Below are 12852 nucleotides of genomic sequence, written 5' to 3' on the forward strand. Positions count from 1 at the left end.
GAACGACAAACGTGCTCAGTGAACGAATGACAAACACGTGATGAACGAAAACAAACGAACGACAAACGTGCTCAGTGAACGAATGACAAACGCGTGATGAACGAAAACAAACGAACGACAAACGCACTCAGTGAACGAATGACAAACATGTGATGAACGAAAACAAACGAACGACAAACGCACTTAGTGAACGAATGACAAATACGTGATGAACGAAAACAAACGAACGACAAACTCACTCAGTGAACGAATGACAAACACGTGATGAACGAAAACAAACGAACGACAAACGTGCTCAGTGAACGAATGACAAACACGTGATGAACGAAAACAAACGAACGACAAACGCACTCAGTGAACGAATGACAAACATGTGATGAACGAAAACAAACGAACGACAAACGCACTTAGTGAACGAATGACAAACGTGATGAACGAAAACAAACGAATGACAAACTCACTCAGTGAACGAATGACAAACACGTGATGAACGAAAACAAACGAACGACAAACGTGCTCAGTGAACGAATGACAAACATGTGATGAACGAAAACAAACGAACGACAAACGCACTCAGTGAATGAATGACAAACGCGTGATGAACGAAAACAAACGAACGACAAACGCACTCAGTGAACGAATGACAAACATGTGATGAACGAAAACAAATGAACGACAAACGCACTTAGTGAACGAATGACAAATACGTGATGAACGAAAACAAACGAACGACAAACGCACTTAGTGAACGAATGACAAATACGTGATGAACGAAAACAAACGAACGACAAACGCACTTAGTGAACGAATGACAAACACGTGATGAACGAAAACAAACGAATGACAAACTCACTCAGTGAACGAATGACAAACACGTGATGAACGAAAACAAACGAACGACAAACGCACTTAGTGAACGAATGACAAATACGTGATGAACGAAAACAAACGAACGACAAACGCGCTCAGTGAACGAATGACAAACGCGTGATGAACGAAAACAAACGAACGACAAACGCGCTCAGTGAACGAATGACAAACACGTGATGAACGAAAACAAACGAACGACAAACGCACTTAGTGAACGAATGACAAACACGTGATGAACGAAAACAAACGAACGACAAACGTGCTCAGTGAACGAATGACAAACGCGTGATGAACGAAAACAAACGAACGACAAACGCACTCAGTGAACGAATGACAAACATGTGATGAACGAAAACAAACGAACGACAAACGCACTTAGTGAACGAATGACAAATACGTGATGAACGAAAACAAACGAACGACAAACGCACTTAGTGAACGAATGACAAATATGTGATGAACGAAAACAAACGAACGACAAACGCACTTAGTGAACGAATGACAAACGTGATGAACGAAAACAAACGAATGACAAACTCACTCAGTGAACGAATGACAAACACGTGATGAACGAAAACAAACGAACGACAAACGTGCTCAGTGAACGAATGACAAACGCGTGATGAACGAAAACAAACGAACGACAAACGCGCTCAGTGAACGAATGACAAACGCGTGATGAACGAAAACAAACGAACGACAAACGCGCTCAGTGAACGAATGACAAACACGTGATGAACGAAAACAAACGAACGACAAACGCACTTAGTGAACGAATGACAAAAACGTGATGAACGAAAACAAACGAACGACAAACGTGCTCAGTGAACGAATGACAAACGTGTGATGAACGAAAACAAACGAACGACAAACGCACTCAGTGAACGAATGACAAATATGTGATGAACGAAAACAAACGAACGACAAACGCACTTAGTGAACGAATGACAAATACGTGATGAACGAAAACAAACGAACGACAAACGCACTTAGTGAACGAATGACAAATACGTGATGAACGAAAACAAACGAACGACAAACGCACTTAGTGAACGAATGACAAACGTGTGATGAACGAAAACAAACGAACGACAAACGCACTCAGTGAACGAATGACAAACGCGTGATGAACGAAAACAAACGAACGACAAACGTGCTCAGTGAACGAATGACAAACGCGTGATGAACGAAAACAAACGAACGACAAACGCGCTCAGTGAACGAATGACAAACACGTGATGAACGAAAACAAACGAACGACAAACGTGCTCAGTGAACGAATGACAAACGCGTGATGAACGAAAACAAACGAACGACAAACGTGCTCAGTGAACGAATGACAAACGCGTGATGAACGAAAACAAACGAACGACAAACGCACTCAGTGAACGAATGACAAATACGTGATGAACGAAAACAAACGAACGACAAACGCACTTAGTGAACGAATGACAAACGTGATGAACGAAAACAAACGAATGACAAACGCACTTAGTGAACGAATGACAAACACGTGATGAACGAAAACAAACGAACGACAAACGCACTTAGTGAACGAATGACAAATACGTGATGAACGAAAACAAACGAACGACAAACGCACTTAGTGAACGAATGACAAACGTGTGATGAACGAAAACAAACGAACGACAAACGTGCTCAGTGAACGAATGACAAACGCGTGATGAACGAAAACAAACGAACGACAAACGTGCTCAGTGAACGAATGACAAACATGTGATGAACGAAAACAAACGAATGACAAACGCACTTAGTGAACGAATGACAAACACGTGATGAACGAAAACAAACGAACGACAAACGTGCTCAGTGAACGAATGACAAACGCGTGATGAACGAAAACAAACGAACGACAAACGTGCTCAGTGAACGAATGACAAACGCGTGATGAACGAAAACAAACGAACGACAAACGCACTCAGTGAACGAATGACAAACATGTGATGAACGAAAACAAACGAACGACAAACGCACTTAGTGAACGAATGACAAACGTGATGAACGAAAACAAACGAATGACAAACTCACTCAGTGAACGAATGACAAACACGTGATGAACGAAAACAAACGAACGACAAACGCACTTAGTGAACGAATGACAAATACATGTGATGAACGAAAACAAACGAGCGACAATCGCACTTAGTGAACGAATGACAAACGTGATGAACGAAAACAATAGAATGACAAACTCACTCAGTGAACTAATGAAAAACATGTGATGAACGAAAACAAACTAACGACAAACGTGCTCAGTGAACGAATGACAAACATGTGATGAACGAAAACAAACGAACGACAAACGCACTTAGTGAACGAATGACAAACGTGTGATGAACGAAAACAAACGAACGACAAACGCACTCAGTGAACGAATGACAAATACGTGATGAACGAAAACAAACGAACGACAAACGCACTTAGTGAACGAATGACAAACGTGTGATGAACGAAAACAAACGAACGACAAACGTGCTCAGTGAACGAATGACAAACGCGTGATGAACGAAAACAAACGAACGACAAACGCGCTCAGTGAACGAATGACAAACGCGTGATGAACGAAAACAAACGAACGACAAACGCACTCAGTGAACGAATGACAAACATGTGATGAACGAAAACAAACGAACGACAAACGCACTTAGTGAACGAATGACAAATACGTGATGAACGAAAACAAACGAACGACAAACGCACTTAGTGAACGAATGACAAACGTGTGATGAACGAAAACAAACGAACGACAAACGCACTCAGTGAACGAATGACAAACGTGATGAACGAAAACAAACGAATGACAAACTCACTCAGTGAACGAATGAAAAACATGTGATGAACGAAAACAAACGAATGACAAACTCACTCAGTGAACGAATGACAAACGTGATGAACGAAAACAAACGAACGACAAACGTGCTCAGTGAACGAATGACAAACACGTGATGAACGAAAACAAACGAACGACAAACGTGCTCAGTGAACGAATGACAAACACGTGATGAACGAAAACAAACGAACGACAAACGTGCTCAGTGAACGAATGACAAACGCGTGATGAACGAAAACAAACGAACGACAAACGCACTCAGTGAACGAATGACAAACATGTGATGAACGAAAACAAACGAACGACAAACGCACTTAGTGAACGAATGACAAATACGTGATGAACGAAAACAAACGAACGACAAACGCACTTAGTGAACGAATGACAAATACGTGATGAACGAAAACAAACGAACGACAAACGCACTTAGTGAACGAATGACAAACGTGATGAACGAAAACAAACGAATGACAAACTCACTCAGTGAACGAATGAAAAACATGTGATGAACGAAAACAAACGAACGACAAACGTGCTCAGTGAACGAATGACAAACATGTGATGAACGAAAACAAACGAACGACAAACGCACTTAGTGAACGAATGACAAACACGTGATGAACGAAAACAAACGAACGACAAACGCACTTAGTGAACGAATGACAAATACGTGATGAACGAAAACAAACGAACGACAAACGCACTTAGTGAACGAATGACAAACGTGATGAACGAAAACAAACGAATGACAAACTCACTCAGTGAACGAATGACAAACATGTGATGAACGAAAACAAACGAACGACAAACGTGCTCAGTGAACGAATGACAAACACGTGATGAACGAAAACAAACGAACGACAAACGCACTCAGTGAACGAATGACAAACATGTGATGAACGAAAACAAACGAACGACAAACGCACTTAGTGAACGAATGACAAACGTGATGAACGAAAACAAACGAATGACAAACTCACTCAGTGAACGAATGACAAACACGTGATGAACGAAAACAAACGAACGACAAACGTGCTCAGTGAACGAATGACAAACATGTGATGAACGAAAACAAACGAACGACAAACGCACTTAGTGAACGAATGACAAACACGTGATGAACGAAAACAAACGAACGACAAACGTGCTCAGTGAACGAATGACAAACATGTGATGAACGAAAACAAACGAACGACAAACGCACTTAGTGAACGAATGACAAACATGTGATGAACGAAAACAAACGAACGACAAACGCACTTAGTGAACGAATGACAAACACGTGATGAACGAAAACAAACGAACGACAAACGCACTTAGTGAACGAATGACAAACGTGTGATGAACGAAAACAAACGAACGACAAACGCACTTAGTGAACGAATGACAAACATGTGATGAACGAAAACAAACGAATGACAAACTCACTCAGTGAACGAATGACAAACGTGTGATGAAAGAAAACAAACGAACGACAAACGCACTTAGTGAACGAATGACAAACATGTGATGAACGAAAACAAACGAATGACAAACGCACTTAGTGAACGAATGACAAACGTGTGATGAACGAAAACAAACGAACGACAAACGCACTCAGTGAACGAATGACAAACATGTGATGAACGAAAACAAACGAACGACAAACTCACTTAGTGAACGAATGACAAACGTGTGATGAACGAAAACAAACGAACGACAAACGCACTTAGTGAACGAATGACAAACATGTGATGAACGAAAACAAACGAATGACAAACGCACTTAGTGAACGAATGACAAACGTGTGATGAACGAAAACAAAGGAACGACAAACGCACTCAGTGAATGAATGACAAACATGTGATGAACGAAAACAAACGAACGACAAACGCACTTAGTGAACGAATGACAAACACATGATGAGCGAAAACAAACGAACGACAAACGCACTTAGTGAACGAATGACAAACACATGATGAACGAAAACAAACGAATGACAAACGCACTTAGTGAACGAATGACAAACACATGATGAGCGAAAACAAACGAACGACAAACGCACTTAGTGAACGAATGACAAACACATGATGAACGAAAACAAACGAATGACAAACGCACTTAGTGAACGAATGACAAACGTGTGATGAACGAAAACAAAGGAACGACAAACGCACTCAGTGAACGAATGACAAACGTGTGATGAACGAAAACAAACGAACGACAAACGCGCTCAGTGAACGAATGACAAACACATGATGAGCGAAAACAAACGAACGACAAACGCACTTAGTGAACGAATGACAAACATGTGATGAACGAAAACAAACGAACGACAAACGCACTTAGTGAACGAATGACAAACATGTGATGAACGAAAACAAACGAACGACAAACGCACTTAGTGAACGAATGACAAACATGTGATGAACGAAAACAAACGAACGACAAACTCACTCAGTGAACGAATGACAAACACGTGATAAACGAAAACAAACGAACGACAAACGCACTTAGTGAACGAATGACAAACACATGATGAGCGAAAACAAACGAACGACAAACGCACTTAGTGAACGAATGACAAACATGTGATGAACGAAAACAAACGAACGACAAACTCACTCAGTGAACGAATGACAAACACGTGATGAACGAAAACAAACGAACGACAAACTCACTTAGTGAACGAATGACAAATGTGTGATGAACGAAAACAAACGAACGACAAACGCGCTCAGTGAATGAATGACAAACACACTTGACGAACGAACGACGAATGTATGCGACAAACAAACGTCAAACACACGTGACGAATGACAAACGCACGCGACAAACGAATGACACACATGTGATGAACGAAAAACGAATGACAAACACACTCACCGGACGGATAACAAATGCACATGGCGACGACAAACACACTCGACAGATCTCTGACTGATCTTCTGAGCCACAATTGCGACACTTTCAGAAATCAGCTTTATAGACCCTTTTCACAGTTATTAATATCATAAATCTTGCAAAAAAAAAAAAAAAAATCAGTATTTCTGCCAATTTTTTCAGCATAAATATCTAAACATTCTTAAATCAAGACACATTTACTGGAGAAGCAAAATGACTGAAGATATTAAGACTCGATTAATAAAATATATATATAACAATGAAGTGAGTTTGTGCTTAAAACAAGAACAAATATCTGTCAGTGGAGTCAGAAAAACAATCTTGATTTCTCTTTGTTTTTATTGCCCCATTGGCAAAAATATAAACTGTAGGTCCCATTAGTTAACGCTAGTTAATGCATTAATTAACACTAACTACTAGAAATGAGGAACACACTTAATGTTAGCAATTAAAACCGCTCATTGTTAGTTCATGTTAACTAACGTAGTTAATGTTAACAAATGAAAGCTCATTGTGAAGAATAATCTTTGATCTTGTTGTTTCCAAAGTGGGCGGATCTTCACCTAATTATTTGGTATTAAACGAGCACATCACATGCTGTTATTATCAATGTTGGAAACAGCACATCACATTGTCCATGTTCTCTGTGTGTTGTGCAGATAAATGGGAGATCAACCCGTCGGAGCTGACCTTCATGAAGGAGCTGGGCAGCGGTCAGTTTGGAGTGGTGCGACTGGGCAAATGGAGGGCGCAGCATAAAGTGGCCATTAAAACCATCAATGAAGGAGCCATGAGTGAAAATGATTTCATAGAGGAAGCCAAGATCATGACGTAAGACACACGCTGAACCAGTGGAAAGTTGCTTTGAAGTTGGAAAATGTGGTGGGTGGGCAGATGTGTGTGAGAGAGACGTCACAGCAGATCCACTTCCTGCGCTGTGAGCGTTAGATTCTTATCAGAGCTTCATTCAGTCTCTTTTACTTGCTCTGTGTCGCTCAGATGCTTCTGGAAGAAGCCGGAGGTGTGTGATGGAAACACACTCATTCTGCTGGCTTTACACTGCAAAAGATGATGCTCCTCCTCAGTCTTGTTTTCCAGTACAAATATCTAAAATCAAATCAAAATGTCAGCAGATATTAAGTCTTGTTTCTGAAAAAATGATCAAAATTAAGTGACTTATCGCTTAAAACAAGAACAGATATCTGCCAATGGGGTCTGAAAAATAATCTTGTTTTCTCTGAGTTAAAGGGTTATTTCACCCAAACATGAAATTTCTGTCATTAATTACTCTCCCCCATGTCGTTCCACACCCGTAAGACCTTCAGAACACAAATTAAGATATTTTTGATGAAATCCGAGAGGTTTATGATTTGTCCATAGACAACAATATAATCAACACTTTCAAGGTCCAGAAAGGCACTAAAGACATCGTTAAAACAGTCATGTGACTGCAGTGGTTCGACCTTAATGTTATGAAGAGACGAGAATACTTTTTTGTGCGCAAAAACAAAACAAAAATAACTTTAATCAACAATCTCTTCTCTTCTGTGTCATTCTCATATGTTGTTTATGTCCAGCGCTTCCAGGTTCATTGTCCGAGCGCCGACGCATTATTGGCCGGCTCCTGCTTCAGTGCTCCTGATCCACTGCAGTCACATGACTGTCTTTCTATATATCCTAATTATTGTTAATATGTAATTGATTATTTCCAGGAGCTCATTGCTTCTACGTTCAGTTAAACTGCTAACAGTGATTGTAAATTAATTGCCTAAATTATTACATTATTTGCTCACTGTATTCTTTAAATTGTGATGTTGACATTCATTCTCTGTAAAGCTGCTTTGAAACTGTATGTATCGTGAAAAGCGCTATACAAATAAATGTGAATTGAATTGAATTTCTGGTATAACTTTAGTGCCATTCTGGACAGATAGAAGGACAGACGGACGGGTAGATGATCTCTGTGTGTGTTCATTTGCGGGGTGTGCTTGCAGGCGTCTCTGTCACCCTAAACTGGTCCAGCTGTACGGCGTGTGCGTCACCCAGAGGCCCATCTGCATCGTGACGGAGTTCATGGAGAACGGCTGTTTGCTTCACTTCCTGCGGCAGCACAGCAAGACTCTGGGACGCGTTCAGATGCTCTTCATGTGTCAGGACGTTTGTGAAGGGATGGAGTACCTGGAGCAAAACAACTTCATACACCGAGACCTGGTCAGAATCACACTGAACACTGACAGACGGACGGGTAGATAGATGACATACATCTGTGATTCCAAAGATCATATTCAAGAAAAGTGTGTGTGTGTGTGTGTGTGTGTGTTCGTAGGCCGCGCGGAACTGCCTGGTGAACGAAAGGAACGTTGTGAAGGTGTGTGACTTCGGCATGACCAGGTCAGAGAACTGTCATCTGAAGTGTGAACACACGGCTCACACTATTCACACTACACAGTGACTTAGAATAGTGCGCAAATACATGAATTGGGACGCAGCGTTTGTTTTGAAGAAACAGCATCCTGACGTCCTTCTCTTGGGGTTTAGTTCATCCAAAAACATCAAGTTTTGGTTATATGTAGTTTTTCACATATTAGATGTGTTTTCTAGAAGGATGTAAATGACCTACACTGCAAAAACTGATGTTCTTCCTCAGTATTTCTGTCTTGTTTTCCAGCACAAATATCTAAACATCCTTAAATCCTCCGGCAGGTACGTTCTGGACAATCAGTACATCAGCTCCATGGGCTCCAGGTTCCCTGTCAAATGGTCTCCACCCGAAGTCCTGCATTTCAGCAAGTTCAGCAACAAGTCCGACGTCTGGTCATTCGGTGAGGCCTGCAGGTCAGAGGTCGGGTGTGTTGTGACTGTGTGTGTCGTATCCAGGCGCTGAGAGTGTGTTCATGTGAACAGGTGTGCTGATGTGGGAGGTCTTCTCCGAGGGCAAGAGCCCGTTTGAGAACCGCTCTAATGTGGAGGTGGTGGAGGAGGTGACGCAGGGCGGCCGTCTGTACAGGCCTCACCGGGCGTCTGGGCACATCTACAACATCATGTACCGCTGCTGGCACGAGGTCAGACGCCGCTCACACACACTCACACACATCACACCACTTTCGCCCCGATTCGCAGTCTGGATGAGTCAGAATCCCAGAGTGTATGATGATCAAACATGTTTGATTTCCTCTGCAGCTATTTGATGTCTAGTGTTTTAAACCCTGTTGCGATTTTAAAAGTTGTGTCAATATTCTAACCTTTACATCTGAATCTCTGCACAGAACTTTGAATAATTATGTTGTTTCTTGTTTTCAGAGACCTCATGGACGACCGAGTTTTTCTGAGCTGCTGCAGAATATCAGACAGATCACTGAAGAGGAGACGGACACATAAACACACACCATATAAACGCACACGAGCTCAGAGAATGAAGGACATCATGTTGAGGACATCATGATCGTGTGATTAGGGTTGCAAAATTCCGGGAATTTTCAAAGCTGGAAACTTTCCATGGGAATTAACGAGAATATATGGGAATTAATGGGAATAAACAGGGAATTTGCAAAATTATAACAGGGTACTTAAATGTATTTGAAAAAAAAAAAAAAAAAAAATCTTGCAGCATAATTTTGGTTAAAACAACCATATTTAATGCAATTTTAGTTGATTTTTTTTTTTTACCCTGCACATGCACTGTGTATTCCCCCGGTGCATAACATCAAAAATACATAACATTGTGAAATATAACTAATTTAAAATAATGTTTTTCTATTTTGATATACATAAAAATATAATTTATTTCTGTGATCAAAGCTGAATTTTCAGCATCATTACTCCAGTCTTCAGTGTCACATGATCCTTCAGAAATCATTCTGATATGATGATTTGCTGCTCAATTATATTAATGCTTAATATTTTTTTATAACCTGTAATATTTTTTTTCAGGATACTTTGATGAATAAAAATTTAAAGAACAGAATTTGCATCAATATACACTACCGTTCAAAATTTTGGGATTTTTTTCCTTTTTTTTTTTAAGAAATTAATACTTGTATTCAGCAAGGATGTGTAAAATTGATAAAAAGTGACATTAAAGTGATATTGTTAGAAAAGATTTCTATTTTGAATAACTTCTGTTCATTTCAACTATTTATTAATCAGTGAATCCTGAAAAAATTATCACAGGTTCCAAAAAAATATTCAGCAGCACAACTGTTTCCAACAGTGATAATAACAAATCAGCATTTTAGAATGACTTCTGAAGGATCAGGTGACACTGAAATAAATAACACATAATCGCTGCAATAAAAATGTATTTGACATATTTACTGAATTAGAATTAATTGAATGCGAAAAATAAATAGCTGCTATTTCATGTTATGACCAAACAAAATGTTTATATTTATGTTTTTATGATACATTTTATATAAATATTATAAATTTATATACATTTGCCAAAATTTCCAATTAATTTCCAATAATTCCTCTAAAGTTTCCAAATTGGAATATTTCCAAAATTCCCCAGGTTAAGTTCCCGTGGAAATTTCCGCCCTTTTGCAACCCTACTTACGTGATACGCTGAGTGTGTGTTTGATAAACTGACATCATTAGTGAGATATTGAGACGTTTGTGCGTGTAAACATTCATCTTCATGACAGACAGTCTGTAAGTCCATGTCAGTAGTGACTGGAACAGCAGACTGTGTGAAACAAATCGCTTAATAAACATACTGAACCATTTTTTATAAAAAATAAATAAATAAATGCAGTACGTTTTCTGTGACATTTATGTTTAGGGTTTGGGTTGCAGGATAGAAAATATCATTAGCTCAGATTATGGAAACGCCTCATAATGATAGGTGTGTGTGTGGTTACACATGCCTGAGGGAAAGTTCGATGTTTAATTAAATGTTACGTTCTTGAGGCTGATGAGGCACAAACATCATTCAGTTCAGATCTGACACGCGTCTGTCATCAAACACCATGAGAATCCTTCAGTGCTTATTCATTTTCACCGTCTTCATCCCGATTACTGTGAGTTTACATTCATTTCTTTCTTCCTTTGAATTATTTCTTTATCATAATCAGATGTTGTGTGCTCCGTACACATGATGTGTTTTGTGTTTGTGCAGTGGATGTCAGCAGCAGACGAGACGCTCTGTGTACGTCGTTCACACTCATCGACACACGTTGACTGATTTCAGTAGATGTCCTGTATTCATTTTGTCACGTTTGTTTTAGGTGTCACTTTATTATCCGTACGGCTACGTGTGGGTCGGTCCGTATCAGGTACGAGAGCAGAATGAATGTATCATGTAACACACTGCGTTTGCATCAGAATACTGAAGCTTCTTTTTGTGCTTTTTATTCACAGGTCGTCCCGGTTCTCTATGTGAGTGATGTTGAGTGGCCTGAAGCTTCACACAGTATCACAACAAGATCTCGTCATGTCTCGTTTTGGCTTTTCAGGTTGTTCCAGTGTCTCTCAAAACAGCTCGACCCAAGCGGCTGACGACTCCAGCACCCCTCATGACCCCGTCGACCCCCAGCGGCCCCGTCACCACCGAACCTCCCACCGCCACAACATCCAGACGAGGAGACAACTGAGAGCCATTCCTGCATCTCAGCATTTTTGTCTTGTTTTCCAGTACAAATATCTAAATATTCTAAAGTCAAAATACATTTACTGGAGAAAGGGTTTTTGTTTCTGGAAACAATGCATCAAAATTAAGTGAGTTTGTGCTGAAAACAAGAGCAAATATCTGCAAATGGGGTTCGAAAAATAAACTTCACTCAATGAGAAAGATTATTTTCTGACCCCATTGACAGATATTTGCTCTTGCTTTAAGAACAAAGACACAGAATAAACAGCAGAGAACAGAAAAAACATTATTGCTCAAGTCTGTGGGTGTTTTTCTTCATCGTTTCACGGTATGTCATTTGTTAATTAAATCCTACCAGTGCTGACATGTAGAACACAAACATCATTACCAGACCTGTCACATGATATTCATTGTCATTCAGCTCATGTGAAGAGCAGGAGATGCAGAGATGATCAGAGATGATTGAGCATTCTTATTTCTCAAAAGGGTTTTTCACACTTGAGCTAGTTAACCTGGGTCATTCTAAACCCCGGGTAAATGAAATCCTGTATTCTCTTGCTTCACATTGCTTATAATTTAACCAGAGTTAATTGACTTTTCGGTTACCTTGCTTCCCTGAGATCGTGGGAATGAGGGGAACTCCTTTTCCCCAAAAAGCTGA

The 12852-nt window shown here is 40.0% G+C and overlaps 1 protein-coding gene across 10 annotated transcripts in view; it reads left to right on the forward strand.

Moving 5' to 3' along the window:
- Positions 1 to 12474, forward strand: part of txk (TXK tyrosine kinase) — a 35912-nt gene extending 23438 nt beyond the window's left edge. For 3 of the 10 annotated variants that reach the window (XM_067372305.1, XM_067372300.1, XM_067372306.1), the window contains 7 exons: positions 7264 to 7435; positions 8599 to 8815; positions 8931 to 8995; positions 9308 to 9426; positions 9509 to 9666; positions 9905 to 11877; positions 11963 to 12468. In XM_067372305.1, the coding sequence (XP_067228406.1) occupies positions 7264 to 7435; positions 8599 to 8815; positions 8931 to 8995; positions 9308 to 9426; positions 9509 to 9666; positions 9905 to 9982 (809 nt within the window). In that variant the 3' untranslated portion in view covers positions 9983 to 11877; positions 11963 to 12468. Of the gene's footprint in view, positions 1 to 7263; positions 7436 to 8598; positions 8816 to 8930; positions 8996 to 9307; positions 9440 to 9508; positions 9667 to 9904; positions 11878 to 11962 lie in introns of those variants that run through there. The other 7 variants (XM_067372304.1, XM_067372302.1, XM_067372301.1 and 4 more) reach the window with 7 other exon arrangements.
- Positions 12475 to 12852: the final 378 nt, after the last annotated feature.

Source organism: Chanodichthys erythropterus, chromosome 20 (genome assembly GCF_024489055.1).
Source record: "Chanodichthys erythropterus isolate Z2021 chromosome 20, ASM2448905v1, whole genome shotgun sequence".
Lineage (NCBI taxonomy): Eukaryota > Metazoa > Chordata > Actinopteri > Cypriniformes > Xenocyprididae > Chanodichthys > Chanodichthys erythropterus.